A 27,463-nucleotide genomic window follows, 5' to 3' on the forward strand; every position below is an offset into this window, starting at 1 on the left:
TTACACAATTGGATCACATTTTGGATCTAAGGGTTAGAGGAATATGATTCCAGGTTACACAGTTGGATCACACTTCACTTCACACTTCATGCCTGGTTTTAAATCTCTGAAAAAGCGTTTACTAAAAACAGAAACCCTTCCATGTCAGTGGAAGAGAGCTGTGTACGCCCTTCACTGGCCAAGGAGAAGAAAACTTACAAGGTTATTTGCCTAGTTCTAAGTGGAAATCCAACAAAAATGATCACTTCTGGGAAACCGAGAATAGCAGGGGTACCCTAAAGATCCTTTTCTAGTGAATACTCCAAGGGCCCAGGGCTCCCAATTGCCATCCTTTTATTGGTGATGGTTATCAAGGCATAGCAAGTACACACACACACACACACACACACACACACACACACACACACACACACACACCCCTCTTCCTCCTCCTCTTTCTCCTCCCCGGCCAGACTTCTCCGCTGTCAACCCTGCAGACAGCTGTGCAGTTAGTTAGTCAGAGGAGAGACTGGCGCACAGACTGGCAAAGAACAAAGCAGGAAGACAGGAGAGAATTCACCGGAGTCGCTTAGCCGAGTCCCAGCGCGCTCCAGGGCAGGTGACACAGATGCAGATTTCTCGGGACGAGGGGTTTGACAGTTTCATCTCCGCCCACTGGCTATAGAGCATAATAAAAAGCTCTGTAAACTCAGAGAGGGGGAAGGAGATTCGGAGCTTGCCCACCGAGCTCACAGTCTCACCGCCTCTGCAGGGAAGCTGGGCACCATGCACGTGAATGGCAAAGTGGCGCTAGTGACGGGAGCAGCGCAGGGCATAGGGAAAGCCTTCGTTGAGGAGCTTCTGCACAAAGGCGCCAAGGTGAGCGGAGCAAGAGGGGTCTAGGGAAGCGCAATGGAGAAACTGGAGGGAGGGTGAAGCAAGATGGAGAAAATGAGGGTCCGGGGGACTAGAGGGGCAGCTGGGGAAAACTGGAGGTCTCGGGGCCGGAGGGAAAGAAGGGAAAACTGAAGGTCTAAGAGGCAATGGAGTGATCAGGACAGACAAGTCATACCCGTTTTTGGTCCTCACGGACAAGTACCACCATCACACACTGCCTCCCCTCACTCTTTGCCACGCGGTTGCCCCAGGGTGCAACCGAGAACGATTCGAAAGAGATAGTCTTTCCTCAAAGCATTTTGCAAACTTAAAAGCGCTCTCTTAATGTTATCTATTAGTCCCAGGCGGGGATTCCCTTACTTTGGGTTGGAAGCTTTAGTGTTTGTAGGGGCAGAGAGCTTGTGATTACCTTCCAGAATTGAACTCCTAAGTTTGTGCCCCTGACACCTTCCCTTCTGCTGTTTATCTGCTCGCGTCATAAACTGCCCCCCCAACACACACACACACACACACACACACACACACACATACACTCTATGTTCTCAACAGGTAGCACTGGTGGATCTAAATCTGGAAGCAGGTGAAAAATGTAAAGCTGCCCTGGACGAGCTATTCGAGCCTCAAAAGACGCTGTTTCTTCAATGTGATGTAGCAGACCAGGAACAACTGAGAGGTAAAGGAAGGCTGGGGATTGAGGTGTGCGATGCGGAGGGCAATGAATCTGTCAACAAGAAAGGCAATCATGATCAGCCACGACCTGGAGCCAGGACGGTGTTACTGAGCCAACGTGTGTGCAATTTAGCAGCCTCCTGGAGTTCAGCCCACTGCTGATCAGCAGCAGATAAAGCTTTGAAGCCTGAGCCTCTTCCACCAAAGAAGTTCTGATCAATAGTTACATTACAAAGGAAAAGCAAAGAACATAGACAAGTTCTTTTTCTTTGTTTCAGAAACTTGTGTATTGCAGAATTTTGTGCATGTGTTTTTGTTGTCCTTGCCCAGTAAGTCTAAAGGACTGAAATCTCAGTGATACTTTTTAAGTTAGAGGAATCTAGAGCAGGGCTTCTTTAAACTTTTTTCCACTCACGACCCCTTCAGCGCTTCTTAAACTGTGGGCGGTGATCCCATATGGCTCTAGATTCTAGAGGAACCGTCAAACGAATTTCTTAGGAAAGCTCCAAAACATTTAATGCGGAATTAAGGGAGGATGCAAATGTTGTTTCTCCCCCCCCCATATGTTTAGAATATGAGTTCAAGGATCGTTGTCAGTTGCATGCAATGTACTTTGAACCAGACATTCTCTGGCTCTTTCATTGTTGCATTTATTTCATTTGTCTTTTGCTAATAACTGCAAACTCAGTGCTGAAAAAAAAAATCTATCGAGCTTTCCTGTTTCTGTCAGCTCAACTTAAACAGGTCAATCAACTTGTGAAAAGTCAATGGCAATATTGAATTGAAATACACCAAGCAGACATGAAGACTTGGGAGGCCTGATAATTGGGGGGGGCAAGAAATACAGTTATAAGCCAATAAACAGAAATGAAACTTTTTATTTGCCACTGTATAAGGGAGAGGAAGAGATGTGGGTCAAAGGGACCTCAAAGCCCATCTAATCCATTCTGCTCCACTCCTTCATTTTACAGTTGAGGAATTCAGGGTCCCAATGATTAAGTAACTTACTCAGGATCACACAGATGTTGTCAGGCTAGATTTGACACCAAAAATCCATTAGGGGATATATGTAATATACACATGTACATATACATAACATGTGTGCATGTAGATAGATATATTTATGTATATATACATATATGTATTATATATGTAATTTTAAAAGAGCAGAATATGTAGACTATAACTTTCCCTACTAATTAAAAATTGTGATGCATTTAGGAAATAACTTAGACAAACTTTAAGAAATGGAATTTAACTCATCATAAGTAGACGAGAACAAATTTTGACTATGAAAGAGAGTTTATGAAGACTTAAGGAGCTGACATCTGGAAGGGTAACCCTTTACACATTAGGAAGTCTGTGCTTCACACAATAGAAAGTAAGCTTGTGCATCTTGTTATCCCAAGAAGTTTTACGGAACACAAATAACAACTTTGAGGATGACTTACATAAACCTCCAGCAGGGTTAGCCATCTGTGTCGTTACTCTTAGCTGCTGACATTTTTATGGCACTTTATAATTCGAGGGAACTACCTCTGTAAGCATGCTTTAGGAGGTCCCTTACCTGCTTAAAATCATCTCGCCCACTAGCCAACCAACCACTTTATACTAAAACATTCTGTTATCCAAGAAAATGGATGTGTTTAGCAAGCTAGGACATTTGCAAGGAGTTAGTCATCTATTTAAATAACCATCCAGGGAACTAAAAGGGATGTGGCTTAGAGATAAGGTTTTAATGGAGATGAGTTAAAGGTTCAGGACCAAGTGCCTCACCAGGAGGAGGCCCTACAAGAATCCAAGACTTGATGAAAGGGAATGGATTACTTATTGAAAAGGGGTGAAGAGGTCCCTAGAAGAAAGATTTGAAAAACAAATTTTATTTGCCTCAAAGTAGCATCAATTGTAGTTCCATGGTTGGTGGTGACAGAGAAGAGAGGGTTTTCTAGTGTGCCCTTTACAACATGGGAGGATTTTGTCACGGAAAGCATCATGCTTCCATGTTTTATTCCCTTTGTTATTGTCAAAATTCTGGGGTAGGCTGGTCAGTTGTCTGACAGCATAAAAATAGACGATGTTCCATTCTGTTATGAAAGAATGAGAAAAACTTGTGATATAAGTGAGATTGTTCACATACTAAGGGGAAGTGGCTTTAAAGAAGTCCTAGAGTTGTATTTTGAAAATGCTAACAAGTTACGAAATAAGGAACTAGTGATTTGATTGGGGGTGGGGAGGGGGAGGGCAAGGGCAACACCGAAATGAGATGAATGTATAAATCAAAAACAACACTTACTCATCCTAGGCATTGTGGCATTGAATGATGCTGGCTTATTCAGAGTCCTGGTAGGCAATAGATATCTCAGTATACTAGCATACAGTAAATACAGTCAGCATTGTGGTTAATATGTAACCATTTGACCTGACTTTAGAATGCATTACATTTTGACCTGACTTTAAGAAGGTATATATAGTCTTGAACCTTTTCCTTGTAATTATGGTTTACCTGAGCCAATATTTAAAATTAGTTTACCAGTCCCAGGGCATAGGTGTTGGGCAGGGGAGGTGACCAGAATGTATGCTAAGTAGAAGAGGGCAGTTATCCTGGGCGTGGGTAAAGCTACATGTAAAATGTTTGAGAGTTGATGATACATCAACCTTTTATCTCTATCTAAGGAAAACATTTCATGGAGTCTGCTTCCCCTTCTGACCCCCTCAAAAAAATGACCACTGAAAGAGTATAATAATGTAAGGGATTTTGTTTTGTTTTTAATGCTGCCCAGGACAGTTTATAAAGTGGCTACTTTCAACTTTATTGTAAGCTTTAAAGCTAGACAGGACTTCAAAAATTGTTTAGAAAAATAACTTTATGTTATAAATAAAGAAACTGAAACCCAAAGTTGTGATTTGTCCAAAGTCACACAGCTAGTAAGTGACCAAGAATCTGTCTGAAATCTAGTTCTCTTGCTGTCTTTCAGTAGAATTATAGACTCACAAGTCTAGAGTTAGAAAGAACCTCAGGGCTATCTAATCCAATACCTTCATTTTACAGATGTGGAAACTGAGGCCCAAAGAGGGAAAGTAACTTGCTCAAGGTCACAGAGAATAAATGACAGAGGCAGGATTCTACCTTAGGTCCTATAGTATACCAAGTTCTGTGTTTCTCTTTCAATATGATTTCCATCCTTTTAAGGTCTAACTCTGTCTGCCTCAGTTTCCTTATCTATAAAAAGAGGATAATAATAGCACCTGTCTCCCAAGGTTGTTGTGAGATTAAAATGAGATAATATTTGTAAAGTGTTTAATATATATATATATATATATATATATATATATATATATATATATTATATATATATATATATATATAGAGAGAGAGAGAGAGAGAAAGAGAGAGAGAGAGAGAGAGAGAGAGAGAGAGAGAGAGAGTACTACAGTACTATATACTGGTAACTATTGCTTGGCAACCAATAGCTGCACATAAAATTGCAAAGTCACACTTACTATGTACCACAAGTGCTATCTGAATCAGAAATAAGAAAACTACATTAGAGTGAGATAACGTATGAGACAAGAGTTCTGCAAACTTTAAAAAAACTATATACATGCTACCTATTATTGATACTCTGAAGCCCTTAGAAAGATGCCTTTCCTTTTTCCTCCCAATTTGTTTATACTTCTTTTCTTCCAATCAATTAATTTTCCACGACTCCCAGGAATGCTAGATCCTTGAGACTTTTGTCTTTGTATCCCCAGGATCCAGCAAGGTCCCTAGCTCATAGTATGTCTAATAAATACTGGACGTGAATTGAAATGTGATCTACCTCTTATTTACATATAGGCTTGGGAAGTCAGAAGATAAGAAATAGGGAACCATGTGAGATGCCACTGAACAAAGATTTGTCTACAGTTGGTTGATTTTCAGCAAGCGAGGGCATTAGGATTTGAATGCCAGGGGAAAGAAATAATTTTATTACTCTTCAGATCACTGCCATAAATGGGAGTAGGGAGCGCAGTATTATAGTTCTTTTTGGTTATACTAGTCTATTTATTTGTTAAAATTTATAACAATCATATTTGTCTCTTGAAAGATTTAAGGAACCCACAAAGGTCTCCAGTGGTTATGTGGTTTCATTCAATAATGTATTTCCTAATACCTATTGTTGCTATAACCTGCCTCTCGCTACATCTTTCCCAAACACTTCTGATACAGGTCATTAACTTCATGCAGGAAAAAAGAAGTATCAACTCGTAGGTTGAGAGTAATCAAATTCTATTTAGACTTGAAAACTGCCTTAGAATACTTGCTCTGACTTTGTTTACTAGTATCGGTAGTTATCAGAATATCAGTTTGATTGTTCCAGTTTTTGACCTGAATTACACGATAATTTTTTTAGTGTTACATTTGATGACCAGTGTTTTTCAGCTGATAGTTAATAATATAATCATACAATAATAGGTTCATATTGTTCTAACCTAAGTCATAGGGATCTAGTAATTAATTCCTTGCTGATGTAGGAAGTTGTTGGAAAGCACAAGCAGCTAAGAGTTATTTATATTCTTCCTTTTTCTAGAATCCATTATGTTGTAACAGAACCTGGAAAATAGCTTTTGCCAAAGCAGTGTAGATCTGAAAATGCATTTGTTGAGAACTGTTTGATGTAGAAGATAAGAAGACAGCTGAAATATATTCTATTTTTTTCCCTTGGAATTAGATACTTTTCGAAAAGTAGTTCAACATTTTGGAAGATTGGATATTTTGGTCAATAATGCTGGAGTGAACAACGAAAAACACTGGGAAAAAACTGTACAGATTAATTTGGTGAGTGTTATCTGAGTCTTCTACTTATCTAGGGTATGTTTAGCAAACTATGTGGGGGAGGAATGTGTTTAGTCTATTTTTACAAGATGTGTTCATTCAAATGAGCACATGAACTATGAATACAATAGTATATGTCTAAGGAAAAAAGGAGGAAGTTACAGAATGTTAGAGAGAGTTATTCCTCTTTGAAAAACAGGAAGGCATTCTGGGGACTGAACTAGAGAGATGACTGTCTTAAAATACCAAAAGGAAATTAAAAAAAAAATACCCAGGGTCATTTCTTAACTCATCTTTTTAAAAGTGATAACAAAGAAAAACAAAGGGAAACATTTGAATGAAGTCCAGGTGCACAATGGCAAGCATGGTTAAGCTGAAATTGGACTTTGGGATTTTTATATGAAGGTACTTTGTTATGAGAGCTGTGCTTTTCCATTATGATTCTGTTACTCCCATTATATAAATAAAGTTTCCTTGGATTTGGAGTGAGAATATCTGGGTTCAACTTTACTCAGCCAGTTAACACTGGGTTGCATAATCATTTTTGGCCTCATTTTTTTATCTGTAAAAATGAGGGTGTTAGACCAGATGACCTCAAAGTTGCCTTCAACTCTGCAAGGATAATACACTGTGATTCCTGAAGTTCATCTGCTGACTTTACATAGTTTGCATGCTTATCAATATAAATAGACTTATCTAAGGACATTAGATATTTTTGAAGCTATGCCCAACCTATGTTGTGGGAGATATCCTGCCCTGCCTTGGGCCACATCTTTCTGGGTGTGGTCAGCAAACTCGTGTGATCACACAGTTTGGATGGAGACCCTCCCCTTGCTGTTGGGGCTTTGCCTAGTGTAGCTGCTCTAGAATGATGCCAATGAGGCCATGGCCACAACAGTTTGATTCATATATACACAAGTCAATTTCAAACAGAAAAAAAGCTCTTCTATGTTCATTATTCTGTCCATTGACACCTGTCAGAATGGAAACTGGGTGAAAGAGTTTAAGTTAATCAGAGTTAAGATATCACCGTCACTGGATATCAAATGAAATATTATTCTATTGACAAAGGTTCCATCCTTTCTTATCCCTATAAGAGATAAAGCTTAACACTGTATTGAAGAGGTCTAGGACTTTTGGGGTTCTGTTGGGAACCCCAAGATCGTGGTACCCTGCCTCAATGAATTCAACTCAAATCTTCTTCAAGCCAGAGGAAAAGTTTATTAGGGATAATTTGCATAGGCCAGGTGACGCCCGTAAGGACGAGTGGGCATGAGAAAGTCTTAGCCTTTTGGGCATGAGAAAGTCTTAGCCTTTTGAGCATGAGGTTCTCAGTTTCTGAATGGGAGCCAGGGTGGAATTTTTATACACTGAAGTAACTTTGAGTGGCAGAGAAGGGAGCTGGGAAAAGGGTCTAGGTGAGAACTTGATTGGAAGGTCTGAGAGATTGAATAGACAATGGGAATAGCTAATGGAGGGAACAGGAAGGCAGAAGTTTGAAAGGCATCTGCACAAAATCAAAGGGTGGGGCTAGGACTTTCAAAGGGAGATAAGGGGAGTCGATGAGGAACTGTCTGAGACCAGAGTAAGGCCTTTCTGGTACCCATAGACAAAAGGGAGCCAGATTCTTTTAGGGCCAGGGGCAAAGGTGCATATGAATAAGATTAAAAGGTAAGGCTAAAGCTTTCAAAGGGAGATGAGGCGCTGGGGCCTGTAGACAAAGGGGAGCCAGATTCCCTTTGGGTCAAGGGGTGAGGACCTCGGCTTGGACCACACCCCATCATGTATCATAAGAGTTTTTGATTCCTTTTATTAACCTTAACTATTTGGGCTCCAAAATTTCCTCTTTTTCTGAGAATGTCACTTAGCTGACTGGAGCCTTTCTTAAGATGTGTTAAAAATCAGTCATTCCTCTTTTTTGTATCTAAGATAAGAAACCTGTTAGAGGTAAATGGAATATATGACACCTATAATTTCCTGGGCAACTACTCCCTCTTTGTTCATGAAGGAATCTATAACCAAGCTCAGGGTCTGTAGCTATCTTTTGGCATGTAATCTTCCCCTCTCAATTAGCCCATTGTAAACCCTCCAAATGTAGCCTTGAAATGCAAATCTCACAAGCCTAGTGTTGAGTAATTCTCTTAAACTTATATCAGTAAAAAGTTGTTTCTTCTTTCCCTGGTAATGGGTGAAATTCTGTCTCCATTGTGAAGGCCAGAAAGCAAAAGTCATTCCTTTGTCTCTCTAATGTAATTGCAAGTTATAGAAGCCTTATGAATGCTCTGGTCTGGGTTCAGCACTAGTTTTTGAACTCTGGACCTGTGTTAACACATAATAAAGAAACCTAGGTTTTGCTTCCTTGATCTCTAAGTGTTGATAGTGTCAATTGGCATCGGTACCTATCAGCGGATGCTACAGGTATTGCTATATCAGTTGATACCCAAGAATGATCTGAGCACATTGAAAGATTGTTTTGTGAATTCTGTTTTTAATCTAATGGGGTTTCTTAAAGTATTAATTTAACTGGTGCCTATAAGCAGCATCAAAAGGTATTTAAGTTCCATTTAGGGACAGAGAATGGAATTGTCATTTCATTGTCCTAAAGAAATGCCATCTTATAATGCTGATCTTTACCTCATCTGCAATTTATAGTCTGAGCATTGTCTAGGGCATTGAGAGGTTAAGTGACTTGCCCAGGGTCACACAGTCCAGTGTATGTCAGAGGGAGGAGGACTTGACAGAAGTCTTTCTGGTTTTCAGGTCACCTCTCTGTCTACCACACCATGCTGCCTATTTAAGTGACATATTATGATTTTGTTAAGCTATTTACTCAGAGCTGGTCTTGACAATACAGTGACTCTAATAATTTGCCAGATATCTGTCATTATTAGAGACTTCAGCCAGTTGATAAATTTAGATAAACAATTCCTTTCAAAGAAGGAATAGGAATATTTCAAATGTATATAAATAAATGAGATTTGGTACTTAAGAGAGATTTCCATTACACTAAAGTAGATAGATTTATCTTCCTTTTCTGGCCTTCTGGCCTAGGTTTTTAGTTTACTGTTTCTTTCATCCTTTTACCTTAAACATGTTGCCAAAGAAAATTTGGTTCAAAGATTACTACAAACAATTTATACTGGGGGAGAACAGTCTTTGTATCCCCAAATCCCAGCATAGTGCCATGTGCTATAGGCATTTAGGAGTACTTGAATGGAATGGTCCCAGTGCCTCAATATACTTTCCTTTCTCAGTGATGCCAGAAATCCTTTAACTAGGCAAAGCCTTTTGTTGATTCATAGCATACAATGAGAGGGTCAGAGAAGGCTTAAATTGTAACTACTCCCTGGGGGAGAGGTAGGTAACACAGGAGCAGCTTCATTTTATAATATAAATGAGGGATTTCTGTTCCTTTCCTCTGAGTAAGTTTTAATAGAGGAGATAGTGAGAAAGTAGTATGACATCAAAGGAGAGAGAGAATGGAAAAGTGGGAATGGAAAACCAGTATAACCTTGATTTCAGTTAGCATATATCACAACTCCTAATTAGCAGGAATCACATCATTCTCAGAACCCTATTGATTTTTTCCAATTTGGGTGGCTCTGTTTTTCCTTTCCTGACCTCCAATCAATGAAAAATATCTTTTACATTTAGAAAAAAAATCCCCCAAAAAGGACCATTGGAGAACATGGATAGGATTTCTGGGTGAATATTTTAGGCAAATATGTATATGATTAATAGTTCTATCCAAAGTTGAAGATATCAAATTTCTCCTTATTTCTTTTTTCTTCTCTCTGTTCCCAAAATCATCAGATCACCTGTGTTTTTGTTTTATGTGGTTTTTACACCACAGAATTGTAGAGATGATCATGGAAGATAAGGATAGAAAGTGATTTAAGGCGCTGTAGAAGAATCAGCCAGTATTATAATGGCTTCTTTCCCCAAGTTCCCTACCCATTATTAAAATCTAATCTTAGGCTCCCTCATTCACAGTAAAGTATAAATGGCTGGTTTCATCTTAAAGATTGTTCTCTCCTAAAGATATTGGTATTTTAACTGGGGTCAAAACCTTAAGCTACAAGGAAGAGAAGCTCTAGTATCAGATTTCAGGCATTCATCAGCCCCTGTGGAAATCCCTTAGAAGATGGTGGCCTAGTTCTTCAAGCTGACCTAGTTCTTGCTTGGCCAGGTTGAAAAGGTACAGAGTATAACCCAGAAAGAATACTGAATAAGGAAAGCTAGGTTATAGTTCTAGTCTTGCCATTAACTAGCTAGAGGATTTGGGGCAAGTCATTGAACCTCAAAAAAATCATAGAATGCAAACATTGGAAGGGATTTAGCAGCAGTCATCCAGTCCAACTCATGCTATAACATACAACTCCCTCTACAACACACCTAATTGGTGATGGTGGTTGTTAATCAGTCACACAGTCGTGTCTGACTCTTCATGACCTCAGTAGAGTCTTCTTGGCAAAGATACTGGGGTGGTTTGCGATTTTCTTCTCCAGCACACTTTATAGATGAGGAAACTGAGGTAAACAGAGCTAAGTAATTTGCCCAGGGTTGCACGGATACTGATTATCTGAGGCTAGATTTGAACTCGGGTCTTCCTGACTCCAGGCCCAGCACTCTGGCCACTGAGCTGCCTCCTCAAATGTGGTTGTACAGCCTCTACTTGGATACTTCCCAGCAAGGACAACCCCTCTACCTCCTGAAGCAGCCTATTTTACTTCTGAGTAGCACTCATTGTTAGGAAGCTTTTCTTGGCACCAAATTTGAAACCTCCCTGACCCTCAGTTTCCTCCTCTGTAAAAGGAAAGGATTTGACTATATGACTTCTAAGATCTCTTCAAATTCTTATGTTATATGAGCAGTTCTGCCAGCCAAGGTGAGAGCAGAGAGGTTGCCAGGAAGTCTTTGAAAGAGTGTTGCTAAATTTTCAGTTCTTTCCTGGCCACCCCTTTTAATTTTGTAGTAAACTTTAGGACTTAACAAGTGCCAGGAAATGGTGGTGACTAAAACAATAAAGCAATTAATGCCTATTCTGTGTGGGTCTGGTTTTGCTTGTTTTGCCTATGCTATTATTTTCACAATCAAGGTAAAACAGATTTTTTTCCCACCAACCATAAAAAAACAGTCATTTCCCATATAGCATAAACAATTACATAAACACCAGACACTTGGTCTAATAGACCAAAGTGTACAAAGAGATTCAGTTCTACCTTTTTTTTTTTTTTGCAAATGGAGTCCTTTTATACCATAGGGCTTAGAAAATTGGGCTTAATATTAATTCACAAAATCCTTGTGCATAATTTCTCCACTGATAAAAAGCAGAGAAAGTTTTATGATTTGCTATTGCCAAAAGTACATTTGTTGCCTGGTGGCCAACCTGCTGGTGATGAGGATCTCTGATCCTTGGCCAAGAGTCTGTCACCAGCTCTGTTCTTAGATTCTTTCTAACTTATTGTGGCTTGTCAGAACTTGAGATCCACTGGTAGCCTCAAAGAAGCCAGGGTCATCACTAAGGTGAGGCACCAGAAGAACACCTCAGGGGGGTGGAGGGGAGGCTCTCAAAAACGTGGACTCCAGTGTGACTGGTACTTTTATCTGGCATTCGCCTCAGCCCCCTTCCAGGCTTCTCATGAGCAGTCAGTAACTGGACTGGGCTCTCCTCTCTCATCCTCTTTTCCTGGATGTTGCCTAATTCTCTTGGTTGGATGGTCTGGTGGGAGGGCTAGAAAACATTCTCTACTCAAACTGAATACATTCATGGTTCATAAAGAATTATCTAAAGCAGTTGGTGGCCCTCAATTTCTAAATCACTTTTAAACCTTATTATTATTGAGGGAGTAGACAGCAAACAGCTGTGACCACAGAGACTGTCATGCTGCCAGCCAGGAGAAATAGGAAAAGGAGGAAGTTACACAGAGGGATAGTATATCTGGCATAGTTGGCCATCCCAGGATACAATAGTGGGTTACCAAGAAAGAGGGCAGCTAGGTGACAAAGTGGATGGAGTGTCCAGCCTGGAGTCAGGAAGACTCCTCTTCCTGAGTTCAAATCTGGCCTCAGACAGTTACTAAGTGTGTGACCATGGGCCAGTCACTTAACCCTATTTGTCTCAGTTTCCTCATCTGTAAAATGAGCTAAAGAAGGGAATGCCGTATCACTCCAGTGTCTCTGTCAAGAAAACCCCAAATGAGGTCACAAATAATTAGATACAACTGAAAGACAACTCAACAGTGACAAAGGAACCAGTGACCACTACCTTTAAGCTTTCTTAGAATGAATCAATAAAGTATCTTAGCTTCTTCTAATTGGCCAGCAGTGTGCTGGGTCCTAAGAACTGATGGTGACTCTTCATGTGGTTAACTTTCACTCTTAGCATGACAGATTTGCTAATGTATAGATGAAAACTAGATCACCATTTCCTAATCTTAATAACGTACCCACTCATTTTTATTTGTTTGTTTTCCCTTGCTCAACATGAGATATTTCTCATGGGATTGACAACCTTCTGTCCAGACCTCTTCTCCTGCTGTACTGAACTTATGTCCAGTTTCAGTAGAAAATCATTTAAAACAGCTGATGGCTGTAGGTTTCTAAATTACTTTAAGCTTGAAATGAGAGAGTAGCAAGGCAACAGCAGGGATGGAAGAGACAGCCAGTCACTCTGCCAGCCCAACACTGCCTGTGGGAACTATGCAAATGTGTTTCCATGGTCTCAAAGTGCTCCTTCATGGTGACACTGCAGCTCTTTGGACGGGGCTTTCCCCCACCCCCTTCCATAAGCTGGCAGAGAGAAGTTCAATGAAGATTACTGACAACAGCCCCTTTGGTAATATTTCTTTTTCTCCCACAGAGTAGAGAGTTAGTTTTCCTTAGCCCTTTTGGGTTCCAAGGAAAGAAGCAAACTAATGGTGTAGGCTGTATGAGTGATGATGCCTCTAAAATGGGTGAAGAATCAAATGGATTTATTTCTCGGTCAATTCAATCCCGCCAATTCCATTCAGCAAACATGTAGCCAAGTGATCGTGGTGGGTCTGTGCTTCTGAATTCTTGGATTCATTTTCTTTCCCCACTCTTACTACTTTAAAAAAAATTGACAGTATTGGAAATTTCAGTAGTTATAAAAACCAGGAAAATATATTGGAAGGATTAACATTGAAAAAATGTAGAAGTCAGAATATCATTAAGTGCAGATAACATGATAGCATGTCTAGAAAATCCAAGTGCCTTTACCAAGAAGTTGATGGCTAGGATGACACAAGCTAAGGGCACAGGCTAAGTCAGAGCATTCAAGATTTACCCTTTGGATTCATTCTTCAGTCACCTACAAAGGTGGATATGGGACTTAACAATGGAGGGATTTTAGAAATATATTCCTTAGCTGACATTGTCAAGAGCTTTCATGGGAAATTAGATGTTCTTTAAAAAATGCCATTGATGTTAACAATTTAAGGTAGCAGAGCTGACCAAGGTTTAACTCTCAGCTACACCAGAGAGCGGCAACTCACTCAACGACTCAGTACTCAGTCCTCCTCCTCCTCCTCCTCCCCTTCACAACCCTTTAAGACTATATCCTACAAAGCAGAAGTTGATCTATTGTAATAGTTTCTCCAGTGAGGATTCCCCATAACAACAAAATCATAGGTCTGTACCAAAAAAAAAAATTATTTTAATTAGAAACTGGACCTTAAAGTTCTGCACATGGTTAAAGCCTTATTTACTATGAGCCTGTTTTTAATTTTAGTCTTTTAAAAAATCTGTTTATTTCATCAAATATTTCCCAGTTATACTTAAAATATTTTTACCATCCATATTTTAAAATTTTGAGCTCCAAATTCTCTTCCACGCCTCCCCCCACATATTGAGAAGGCCAGCGGCATGATATCAATTATACACGTGAAGTCATGCAAATATTGAGACTTAATTTAGGATCACCAAATGGCTCTTTTCAAAATTTACTTAGCTTCTTGTGCTCAGTCTGAATACAGAACTTTAAGTTTTCCTGCATAAAAAGCTAATAACTTGGCAGTGTTAAATTGGATTTCTGGTTCTTTTATAACAAAGGGATTCTTTACCTAGAATCCATAAATTTGTTTAAATTTTTGGACAACTATTTTAAAAATTAGTTTTAATTTTTGATGTGTTTTATTTTTATATTATAAACACTTACAGATCTCCTCTTCTTGTCCCTTCTTCTACTGGAAAAAGAAAATAAAATTTCTAGTAACAAACACACAGAAAACAAAACAAATTCCCTCAGTGTGCATATATAAAAATATCTCCTTCTGCACCCTAATTCTGCCACATTTTTATAACTAGTTTCCTTTGTAATTCTATGCATTATACTGAAAAAGGCTTCGTAGACTTAATCAGACTGAAAAAGTTCTATGCCACCAAACAGGTTCAGAAACCACCCTTTCCTTCAGAGACTAGGAGGAACCCTGTGCATTTCACTGTCCTTAACACTTTGTTTCAAATGCAAAAGTAAATTGGGTCACATAAAATAAGGATGATCTGAGTGAGGTTCACCAAGTGGGAGGGCTGCTATCCAAAGAACCATAGGATTGTATGGATGCCATCCCCACCACCACCCCCATTTAGGCTCTCGTTTGCCATTCTTTAGCTAGAAGCTACTCAGCTATCACTACAGATATTTTAGTAGTGCAGAGGTTTGCAGTGGTTAGGGACTAAATAAAATAGCACTGAGCAAATGACCACTTTCATGCCTTTAAAAACTGTCAGAAGCTACAGTGACATGAGAAGAACAGGAAATATAAAACAGGATTGAGAGGACTACAGAGATTGAATAAGGTCTCAAATCTCCCTCTGTCAAGCAAAGAAGGCATGTTGGCTTAAAAAAATAACAATGCTTGGTTGAATAAACACCTGCTCCATGCAGGAAAGAACCTCAATAGGTTCTTTGTAAATAGGAAACTCTGGAATAGCAAAAGGGATTTTCTGTATCCCCACTGGCCTCAGCCAACTACTCTTCTCCTTCCTCACTAAAGCAAAGTTTTCCTTTATTTTTCTTGGGACCCTGCTGCTATAGGTAACCTTGGCTAGACTGTACAGAGGAATGAAAGCATTTGTTTGGTTTTGTATAAAGAGAACAGGACGACCTTTGGTACTCTTAGATAACTTTAAAAGTTTGTTCAATCCATTCCTCCTTAGCCCACTGATAGTACAGACTTTTGAGAGTTGAATGCCCACTCTCCTTTCCACATGCTTCTCTGTAAGACTAGAATGGAGGACTCTGCACTTGTGGGTAATATTCATAATAATTCTATTTTTTAGCTTCCTCATCTTTCTGCCTTGTTTCATTTTGTGGTCGTATACAGATACAGTGTGCCCTACCATGTTGTTGTTGTATTGTTTCAGCTGTGTTTGACTCTTCATGAGGCCATTAGGAGTTTTCTTGGCAAAGACCCTGTTTCCCTTTCCAGCTCTACCATGTTATTAGTGCCCATTTGAGACTACACGCTCCTAGAAGAGAAGCTCAGTCAGATACATGGTGATGCACAGAAGTTAATACTGTACTATATTTAAATATCTCTGAATGCTGCCAGCGTAGCCAGTCTATAGCCATCATTCCCTCCTCTCTACACACAGAGTTTTTCCAATGACATCTGTGGTTCTTTTATACTGTTGTTATACATTTATGCTGTTATGCTCAGCAGGAATGATGAATGGCACCTCGGTTCTTTATGGTGCAAAGGGCTCAGAATGAAAAACAAGCCAGTCTATTGGTGCTACTCTGCCACACCTGAAGTAGCTTTTTCTCACCCCGCCCCCTTCCCTTTCCTCCAGTTAAAATAGAGTAGGTTTTACTTGATTTATGCCAAGGCTCAACACCTGCCCTTTTACCAGAATCTCTTCAGCAGTAAATCCAACAGAGGATATCTGGAGTTCTAGACAACTTTACGGGGTTATAAAATGTAGAGTCAGAGGGAATGATGATGATGTTAATAATAATAACAACAACATTAATAATAAAACTGACAACTAGCATATAATGCTCTAAGGTTTGCAAAGGTTGACATATATTTTCTCATATGATTATCATTTGAAGTAGGTATTAATATCCTAGTTTTATAAATGAGGGAAACTGAGGCTAAGAAGTTAGGTGACTTGCCCAGGGTCCCAGAGTTCCTAAGTGTCTGAGGCAACATTTGAATTCAGGTCCTCCTGAAACCAAATTCAGCATTCTATCCACTATGCCATTTAGTTGCTTCATGTTTTCTCCAAGAACCCCAGAGATCATCTAATCCCCTTCCCCCAATACCCATTCTATGGATGTGGAAATGGGGACTCAGGAGCCCTGAAAAGCTCCAGAATTAAACATGCTTCCCATTGACTCTTTAACAGACAATGGATCTTCTTCATCAAATTCTTTTTAGGCCAGGCCAGTGTCCCAGGTCAGCCTCATGAAGGAAAAGACAGATCCCCACTGCAAAGCAGCTGGTGTACCAAGTCAGGTAGAGCACGGCACTTCTGTGAGGTTCACCTTTTTATGGTTATACCATGATGCTCTTTTGAGACCAGAAGGCAGTAAGGCACAGTGAAAAGACAGGCTCTCCAAAGAGGACCTGGATTCAAATTCTCTCTCTGATAGGACCTATGTGACCTTGTGGCAGGGCATTTAACTTCCCTGGGCCTAAATCTCCTAATCCTTAAAATTAGGAGATTAAGCTAGAAGTCCCTTCTAGCTCTGATCCTGTGATTGTTCAATAATTCTAAATAAATTATAGTTTAAATCAGTCAGACATGAGTTATGAATTCGAATGATTCTGAGAATTCTATTAAGTGAGATGGGTCAGGAACTGATCTGGGCAAATTGTAATCTACATATTGGGAAGAAATGTGGCCAAGTTAATCAGACAGTTGTAATTCAGGGCCACGAATATGAGCAGGCCCTCTCTTAGTTACTTAAAGTCAGATGCTGGCATCTAGACTTAATTTTTAACATTGATAAAATGATCATGAGAAGGATAGAAGAAAAGGACTGGACTTATGATTTCATTGGTATAGAGAATTCCGAATGATAAAACATCTACCAATGCAAGTCAACACCACAACAATTTAAAATCTTAGGAAAATTCCTATAACAGCTACCAAACTCAAATAGAAATGGATTCCTGAGGGCATATTTAACTTGAAAAAAACACAAATTAACAATATGTGTATTGTATTGCATTTTATGTAGTATTTTGTTAAACATTTTCCAATTACATTTTAATCTTTTTGAGTTAGACACTTCTAGTTTAGAACACTAAGAGGTTAAATAACTTCTAAGGGTTTGAATTTGTCTCTTCATCTACTCTGCTACCTTATGTCTGAAATGATCACAAGAAAATATTTATTTTTTCATTCCCCCCAAAAAGATATAAAGGAACTTTTAGGGTATCTAATCCAGCCCGATAGGGTAGCTAGGTGGTGTTGGGCCTAGAGTCAGGAAGACTTATCTTCCTGAGTTCAAATCTGAGCTATGTGACCTTGGGCAAGTCACTTGACCCTGTTTGCCTCAGTTTCCTCATCTGTAAAATGAGATGGAAAAGGAAATGGCAAACCACTCCAATATCTTTGCCAAGAAAACCTCTAATGGGGTCATGAAGAGTCAAACAAGACAACAACAACAACAAATTCAGCCCAATAATTTTACATATAAGAAAACTAAGGATCAGGGATCATTTAACCAAGGGTGGCAGACCTGAGTCTTGAATTCTCCTTTTTGATGCCCACTCCAATATTCTGTTTCAACCCGTCAACATGTTAATAAATCAAAGCAAAAGTCAGTTCTATTCCCGTATGAAAATTAGAGCAAAGAGTCAACAGGTACTCTTTCCTATCTGCCCCACTAAATTCAAAGTAAAAACATGAAATTGTTGATATTAAGGACTTATGAGGAAAGAGATACAACTATAGGTAAGCAATAGAGCCAGCCTGAGATACTCACATATACCTAGTCAGAGAAACCAAAGGAATGGAGAACCAGCCTAAGTATGTAATGGAGCAGGCCAGATCAACTTTCTGGTGGTAATCCATCAGCAGTGCATTAAGCCCATGAGTGCCCCCTGTACTTCCAGCCTGGGCAAGATGGGGTGACCTGAGCCATAATTATGAAATATACCTAGAATACTCATTTACCTTATTGCGTGCAAGGGATAATTGTTCTCCATGGGAAGAACAATGAGAGAATAGAGGAGTAATAATAGAAAGTTTTACTAAGATCTGGGCCAGTCTTTCTATTTATCCAGACCAGGCTGGAAGGTCAGGCAGGGGCCACTCAAGGGCCCAACACACTGCTGAACAACATTCCATTTCTATACTTAGCTGGTTCTCTCCTCTTTGGCAGCATGGTGGTCCCCTCCTTCTAGGAGCTTACCATACCTGTGCCTGACGACACCTGATCAATTTTAGCCCTATTTCAGCTTAGAACTCCAAAGCTCAAGTGATCCCCTAGCCTTCCAGCAGCAGGGACTATGGGCATGTGCCATCATAACCCAATCTTTAAAAAAAAAAGGCCACTTGGCTTCAGTTTCCTCATCTCTAAAATGAAGAAGTTGGACTCAATGACCTTTGTGGTTCCTTCTAGCTCTAAATATATTACCCTATGAAACTGCATGCCTCTTTGTCCCTTTACTCTTACCACAGGTACCTTACCCCAAGTGTGCTACCCAGCAAAGGAAATGAATCAATAAATAGCTCATTGATAATGCCCTTTCCAATGCCACTGAGCACCTTTCTCACAACCCAGTGAGGTAGGTGGATTTGCTAAGCATTGTCCCCATTACACAGATGAGAAAACAATCACGTCTGGTGACTTTAGCTGGTGAGTGGACAAACCAGTACTGAAACCCAAATCTCTTTGATTCCACTCCATTTTCTTTTCTTTTTGTTTTCTCCATTGCACTATGCTACAGGGAAGCTGCGTAAGCTCTCCTGAATTGTCCAAAATAGGCTAGATACCTGCCATGAAGATACAATAGCATTTACTATGTACACAATGCAAGGAAGTATCCATAGCCTATGTGAGGTCAAGGTCACCCACTAACTTATAGGCAGCAAGTATACAATGTAGAGGGATGCTATAAACTATAATGAGAAGTTAAGTATGGACAACTTGAGGGAAAGGAAGCAAAGGGTAATACAAATCTGAAGATAAGAAAAGGCAAGAAAATGGAGAAATAAGGTAATGCAGTTTGAGCAATATAAACAAAAATACCTATTTATCATGCTTATTCTAAATGAAAACCCCAAAGGGAAGATGAAGGAGGAGATAAGGGAAATGACAAAGAGGAAATTATAGTAGTGGGTAAACACTACTGTGGATGGGAAAGCAGGAGTATGTTAGAGACTGCTTGTACCAACTCAGGAGAGCAATAGTGTAATTTTTGGTGTGAACTTTTACATCGCTTGGAAATTGGCAAACTCGACAAATCAAGGCTCCATTTATTATTTGGTTGATTTTCTAGACTCAGGAAATGGTTGGAGAAAATGTTACTAATGCACATGAAACTTAAAAGTGTCATGCATAATCCCCAGCCCCAGCCTTCTATTAAACATTTACCAGCACATTCTTTCCAAGAGGCAAAAATCTTTAAGTTAAAAAGAAAACAATTTAATTTGAATAGTTAGGGGTGGACGTTAGAAGGAGACAGATTTTAGCTCACTATAGGAGCAGAAAGTTCTTTACAATTTTTTTTTTAATTCTGGACTTAAACACTCACCCCACCCCCAGGAGGATTTTCATAAACACTAAGAAAAACTTCTTAACCTTTAAAGCTGTACACAAATAGAATGAATAGTCTCAAGACAACACATGGGGCTCTGGGCTAGACATCTGTAAGCAGAAGTTGAGAGACCACATACTAGGATGCTGGAGGGAGATACCTACTTCAGGCAATATGTTGCAGAGAATAGCATCTGAAGTTTCTTCTAAGACTGAAATGTTAGGAATCATATCATTTTAGGATCGTTTTATGAAATATATCCATTTACCTTATGGCATCTATGAGAGAAATGCTCACCATGGACAGAACAATGAAAGAAACAGAGGGGTTATAATAGGAAGTTTTACTTAAAGAGAAAAAAATGGCTCATTAGGAAATATCTTAAACCAAATTTTAATGCTTTGCATGTAAGGCTTCTAAAACTTATTTAGGTGTAAAGCAATCTCCATGACACCAAAATAACAGGGCTAGATGATGAAGAAACTGAAACTTGAAAAGGTTGTGATTGAATCATAGTCACATAGTGTCAGAGATAGGATTTGAACCCAGGCTTGTCTGACTCCAAGACCAGAATTCTATTCAGTTTTCTAGAGAGAGTTCCAGTTAGTTAAATGATTCATTTTGAAAGCACTTTGAAATAAGTTTTGCAAAGAAGTGTTTGGGCAGCTAGGTGGCACACTGGATAGAGCAGCAGGCCTAGAGTGAGGAAAATCTGAGTTCAAATTTGGCCTTAGACATTGGCTATGTAACTCTGGGCAAGTTACTTAACCCTGTTTGCCTCAGTTTCCTTATCTGCAGAATGAGGTGGAGAAGGAAATGGCAAACCACTGCAGTTATCTTTGCCAAGAAAATTCCAAATGGGGTCACAAAGAGTGGGACTTGGAACTTTTGTTGTTTGAACACCAAAATAATTGTCTAGGGGCAAAGGCAGCATGAAATAGTGGATAGAGAAACTTGGTTTTGAATCCAGAAAGACCTGGGTTCAAGTCCCATCTCTGGAATATCTTGAATATATGTGTGTGTGTGCCCATGTGTATTGAAAATATGGAATTTGTCTGTCAACCAAGTTGTAAATCCGTGAGAATAGTTATAGGTAAGAAGCAAAGTGCTAATACATACGATACCTAGATGTTGTTCAGGCATGCATGAGGCTTGGGCAGAAACTGGCAGAATATAACAGACTTTGGTAATTCTATCCTTCCATATTATTTTTTCTTTCTCTTATATAAACAATTAAGTTCTGTGTTTTGTCTTGGAGTAGTAGGAAGAGGGAAGGGCCCTCTAGGTTTGCTCATTTACCCTACAGTCAGCTTAGTGTCAAATTGACTTATTGCTCAAATGAATAGGATAGTAATTTAATTTTGTGTTACAAAATTACTACTGTGTAAGATAAGCCTCTCTGAGTACTTGTTTGGGAAACCCCAAAAGATTTTAAAACAAGGGCAATGTCAGATAGGAAAGCAAATATTCAACCTCTTCAGATTCATTCAAGATAATTTTCCTCTTAATCTAGTTCTTGAAAGTCAGATAAATGTAAGTAGGAATTATGAAATCTCAAACAAGTTTTTGTCTCCCAAAACTGTGTCACAAGTGTGAAGAAGTCCAAGACAGAAGGGGAAAATAATTACATTTCAGGCATAAATTTTATTTCACAAATTGTTTATGGTTTTGGTGAAATCTTAAAATTCTAGCCATAGGTCAAAATGAGTACAGTAACCTGGAGATGAGCAAATAAATGAATGGATGGTTTCTGGTTCATAGATAAGGAATGCAAGAATAATGGAACCCAAGAAGTAGTCAGAAGACAGGAATATTGGAACAAGAGCACAGAATGTCAAGAGGCAACAACAAAATTTAGAAAAGAAACATATGAGGTCTTTTTTTCTTGATCTTTTTTTCTTTGATCTTTCTGGGTGATTCTCAAACTAAGCAGGACTTAAAGTCCATTGCAATAACTGGTCTACGCCCTGACAAGGTGAGAAAAATGTAATAGTATTTCCAGGGAAAACAAGTATTTTAGTTGATATTTTATACAGCAATTTAGAATCAGAGGTCCTGAGTTCAAATCTCAGGTCTGCCCCCATGTAACCTGGACCAAGTCACTTATCTTCTTTGTCTCAGTTTCCCCTTCTGCAAAATAAACTTTGAATTGGATGATGATAATAATTAATAGCTAGCATTTATATGGTGTTTTAGGGCTTGTGAAATATTTTACAAATAATATTCATTTTAATAAATTGATAACATGTAAATGACATCAGAGGACCTTTTCAGCCCTAAATCTATGATCTTAAGTTTTACAGTAACATGGTCAGTGCTGTAATTATTTGGCACATTTAAAGTATGACTGATTTTCTTTTGCTTCAATGAATATTCAAAGACATCTTGAAATATGAAGGTGCTTTACCTACTTCATTGGCCCTGCCTAAACAACAACACCTGGCAAAGTCCTCCTGCACATTGATTTCTCCTTTTTTTCTCTCTATCAGGTTTCTGTGATTAGTGGAACATATCTTGGACTAGACTACATGAGTAAACAAAATGGAGGTGATGGAGGAGTCATTATCAACATGTCATCTCTGGCAGGTAAGAAAAGCCATAAAAGGAAATGTAAATACATTTTTTTTCTTCCCGGTTAGTATATTAAAGTGTATTTAAAAAAAAAAAGTTAGCCCCATGCCTTCTTTTAATTGCATTTCCAAAAGACTGTTTGAAAAGGAACAGCAAAAAATTTATATTTGTGTTTTCCTAATGATCTTGTGCATTTCTGTGTTTGCATCATGTTCTTGCTTTGGACTGTCCTTTTGTTTTTGTCACTCTGGTTGAGAGCACTCAAAATGTTTTATCTGGGGCAAAAATCCTGGACCTTGCTCATGTCAGGGTTCCTTTAGCAGTCTGAGGAAGTCTGTAGACTTTTCCTAAGAAAAATGTTTTGTCTCCATTCATATTTGAAGGAAATGTTAAATTTCAGTTAGAGGTTGGTAAGAATAAAGTTGTAAGTTTTTATCCCATCCAAATTCACAGACCTCCTGAAATCTATCCATGGATCACAGGTCGAGAGCCCTTGCTAGACATTCTTTTCAAGAGTTATTGTGAGCCCTATGAAACAGCATGTGTGAAATCACTTTGAAAAAATAGAAAGCTTGATGAAATGATGGGTGGGTTGACAAATCCTCAAGATTTCCATATGAAGTTAAGAGATGTTATATACTGTTAGAATCAGCCCATAATCCTAACTATGTAATTATACAGAATAGTGATCTGAAATTTTTTTTTGATTGCATACCCCTGCTGGTAAATGTTTAACAATCAGCTATCCAGGGGAAAAAGAAAAAAATGTACATGTGACATACTTTTAAGTTTGTTTGGCCTTAACATTTTCTTCATCACTTTAAGTTTATAAATCAATACTAAATCAAGCCCTGATTTATAGTTTTAACCTATATTCAAAGTGCGAATGCTCACCTTGAAAATTTAATAATCAGCTCTTCAGAGTCAGAACTGGCTCCAGCACACCCTTGCTAATCAGCAAAAGATAGTTGAACACAAACCCCAAATATATGTACATTTACCTATCTTTAAATTATATTTGTACTACTGTGCTAATGATTATGCATTATGAAACATAGGCATACAGAAATGTAGGATGAGGTAAAGATGAAATGATATTTGGCCCTAGTACTAATAGAGAACCACCGGAATTTATGGAGTAGGGAGTGATATGACACAAAAAAATTACTTTGGCAATGATATGAAAGATGGATAGGATTGGGGAGTATTTATGAATTTTGTATGTTGTTCAGTCATGTCTGACTCTTCGTGACCCCATTTGGGGTTTTCTTGGCAGAGATGCTGGAATGGTTTGCTATTTCCTTCCCCAGCTTATTTTACAGATGAGGAACTGAGGCAGACAGGGTTAAATGACTTGCCTAGGGTCACACAGCTAGTGTCTGAGGCCGGATTTGAACTTGTGAAGATGAGTCTTCCTGACTTCATGGCACTTTATCCACGGAGCCACCTAGGTGCCCCAACATTATTTCACTAGTCAAAGTTAGAAGTGATAAAAGGTAAAAAGTAGTAAGGGTCTGAATTGGAGTGGTACATGTATAAAGGGAGAGTAAGGGAACACATAGAAAAGATGCAGAGAAAGCCAGATTTTTCCAGCATAGTTGTGAGTGCCTGGGCTTGGATGAGTCTAAGGCTTCTGAGTGGGGAGGGAAGCAGCTACGTGGGAGGCTACTGGTGAGAGGTAAGCCCTAATTCCACAGCCCCCATTTTGGAGAGTACTCATCCAGCACCATATTTTTTCTGGTATGAAAAAAAATTGGCAAGTTTCCCCACACGTTAGCAATTATACAATCAGTATCTATTGATTGAAAAAATAAATACATAGAATCTCCAGAATGGTTGGATTAGTTCACAACTCCACCAACAGTATGTTAGTATCCCAGTTTTCCCAGAGCCACTCTAACATCCAACATTTTCCTTTTTTATCATATTAGCCACTCTGATAGGTGTGAGGTGGTACCTCAGAGTGATCAATAGTGATTTAGAGCATTTTTATATGATTATAGATAGCTTTGATTTCTTCATCTGAAAGCTGCCTGTTCATCCTTTGATCATTTATCAATTAGGGAATGGTTTGTATTTTTATAAATTTGACTCAGTTCTATAAATATTTGAGAAAAGAGGCCTTTATCGGGGATACTTGTAGCAAAATTTTACCCAGTTTTCTGTTTTCCTTGTAAATTTGGTTGCACTGGTTTTGTTTGTGCAAAAACTTGTTAATTTTATATAATAAAAATTATCTATTTTACATTTTGTATTGCTTTCTATATCTTCTTCACTCATAAGTTCTTTCCTTACCCATAAATCTGACAGACAAACTATTCCATGTTCTTTTGATTTGCTTATGGTATCACCCTTTATGTGTAAATCATGTACCCATTTTGGCCTTATCTTGGTATACATTATGAGACGTTGGTCTATACCTAGTTTCTGCCATACTGTTTTCCTGTTTTCTAGCAGTTTTTGTTAACGAATGAGTTTTTGTTCCAAAAGCTTGGATCTCTGGGTTTATCATAAACTAGATTACTATGGTCATTTACTATAATGTAATTTTTCATAATCTATTTCACTGATCCATCACTCTTTCCTACCCAGTAGAAGATTGTTTTGATAATTATTGCTCTATAATATAATTTTAGATCTGGTATAGCAAGACCATCTTCTTTCACATTTATTTTATTGATTGCCTTGATATCCTTGAGCTTTGTTTCTTCTTGAATTTTGTTATTATTTTTTCTAGATCTATAAAATAATCTTTGATAGTTCGATTGGTATGGCACTGAATAAATAGATTAATTTAGGTAGAAATGTCATTTTTATTATATTGGCTCAGCCTACTTATGAGAAATTAATAGTTTTCCAATTGTTTAGATGTGACTTTATTGTGTGAAAAAGTATTTTATAGTTGTGTTCATATAGTTCCTGGGTTTATCTTGGCAGGTATATTATCAAGTATTTTATATTGTCTATGGTTAGTTTAAAGGGAATTTCTCTTTCTATCTCTTGTTGCTGGACTTTGTTGGTAATATGTAGAAATGCTGATGTTTCATGTGAGTTATTTTTTATCCTGCAACTTTGCTAAAGTTGTTAATAATTTCAACTGTTTTTTTTCAGTTGATTCCCTAGGATTTTCTAAGTATAACATAGTATCATCTGCAAAGAGTGATAGTTTTGTTTCCTCATTGCCTATTTTAATTCCTTCAATTTATTTTTCTTCTCTTATTGCTAAAGCTAACATTTCTAGTAAATATTAAATAATAGAAATGATAATGGGCATCTTTGTTTTACCCCTGATTGTATTGGGAAGACTTCTAGCTTATCCCCATTACAGATAATGTTTGCTGATGGTTTTAGGTAAATAGCATTTGTCTTTTTAAGGTAAACTCCATTTATTCCTATACTCTCTCCTGTTTTTAATAGGAATGAGTGTTGTATTTTGCCAAAGACCTTTTCCGCATCTATTGAGATAATCATATTATTTCTGTTGGTTTTATTATTGATGTGTTCAATTATGTTCATAGTTTTCCTAATACTGAATCAGCCCTGCATTCATGTTATAAATCCCACATGGTCATAATGTATGATCCTTGTGATAAATTGCTGTAATCTCATTGGTAGTATTTTATTTAAAAACTTTACATCAATATTCATTAGGGAAATTGGTCTATAATTTTCTTTCCCTGTTTTGGCTCTTTCTGGTTTGGATATCAGCACCATATTTGTGTCATAAAAGGAATTTGGTAGTACTCCTTCACCTACTTTTCCAAATAGTTTATATAGTATGGAGATTAATTGTTCTTTAAATGTTTGGTAGAGTTCGATTGTGAATCCATCTGGTCCTGGGGATTTTTTCTTAGGAAGTTCATTGATGGTTTCTTCAATTTCTTTTTCTAAGATTGGGTTATTTAAGTATTTTATTTCTTCTCTTAATCTGGATAATTTATTTTTTGTAGATATTTATCTATTTCATTTAGAGTGTCAAATTTATTGATGTATAATTGGTCAAAATAGCTCCCAACAATGCCTTAATCTCCTCTTCAATGGTGGTGAATTTACTCCTTTCATTTTTGATACTAGTAATTTGGTTTTCTTCTTTCCTTTTTTCAATCAAATTAACCAATGGTTTATTTTACTGGTTGTCTCTGGCACCTTTCAGGAAGATATAGTTTCCTTCTTTATCTCTTTGAATTAGATCCATTTTTGCTTTCCTTTTGTCTGAGATCATGATGGCTATCCCTGCTTTCTTTGCTTCAGATGAAGTATAGCACATTCTGCTCTAGCCCCTTACCTTTACCCTATGTGTATTTCTCTGCTTCAAATGTATTTCTTGTAAACGACATATTTTAAGATTCTGGTTTTTAATTCATTCCCTCTTTCCAAGTCCATTTTATGGATGAGTTTATCCCATTCACATTTATAGTTATGATAACTGTGTACTTCCCTCCATGCTATTTTTCACTTGTTTATTCCCCTCTCTCTCTTATCCCCTACCCTTTCCCTCCTCACAAGTGTTTTACTTCTGATCACCACTTTCCCCAATATACCCTCTCTTTTATCACCCCCCTCCTCCTTCTTTTATCCTTATCCCTTTTTCCTTCCTGATAGGGTAAGATAGATTTATATATCCACCTGAGTGTGTATGTTATTTCTTCTTTGAGCCAATTTTGATGAGATTAAGGTTTAAACTTTGCTTGCCAACTTCCCACCCCCATCTTCCCCTCCATTATAATAGCTTTTTCATGCCTCTTTTATATGAGATAATTTACCCCGTTCAATCTCTGCCCTCCTTCTTCTT

The 27,463-nt window shown here is 38.2% G+C and overlaps 1 protein-coding gene across 3 annotated transcripts in view; it reads left to right on the plus strand.

The window, feature by feature from the left end:
* The first annotated feature begins 448 nt into the window (after positions 1 to 448).
* Positions 449 to 27,463, plus strand: part of HPGD (15-hydroxyprostaglandin dehydrogenase) — a 49,844-nt gene continuing 22,829 nt past the window's right edge. The window contains exons 1-4 of one of the 3 annotated variants that reach the window (XM_078149053.1): positions 449 to 858; positions 1,426 to 1,549; positions 6,258 to 6,364; positions 22,590 to 22,686. In XM_078149053.1, the coding sequence (XP_078005179.1) occupies positions 766 to 858; positions 1,426 to 1,549; positions 6,258 to 6,364; positions 22,590 to 22,686 (421 nt within the window). In that variant the 5' untranslated portion in view covers positions 449 to 765. The remainder of the gene's footprint in view (positions 859 to 1,425; positions 1,550 to 6,257; positions 6,365 to 22,589; positions 22,687 to 27,463) is intronic. The other 2 variants (XM_020997842.2, XM_020997841.2) reach the window with 2 other exon arrangements.

This window comes from Phascolarctos cinereus, unplaced genomic scaffold, assembly GCF_003287225.1.
Source record: "Phascolarctos cinereus isolate Bilbo 61053 unplaced genomic scaffold, phaCin_HiC Scaffold_9;HRSCAF=440, whole genome shotgun sequence".
Classification (NCBI taxonomy): domain Eukaryota; kingdom Metazoa; phylum Chordata; class Mammalia; order Diprotodontia; family Phascolarctidae; genus Phascolarctos; species Phascolarctos cinereus.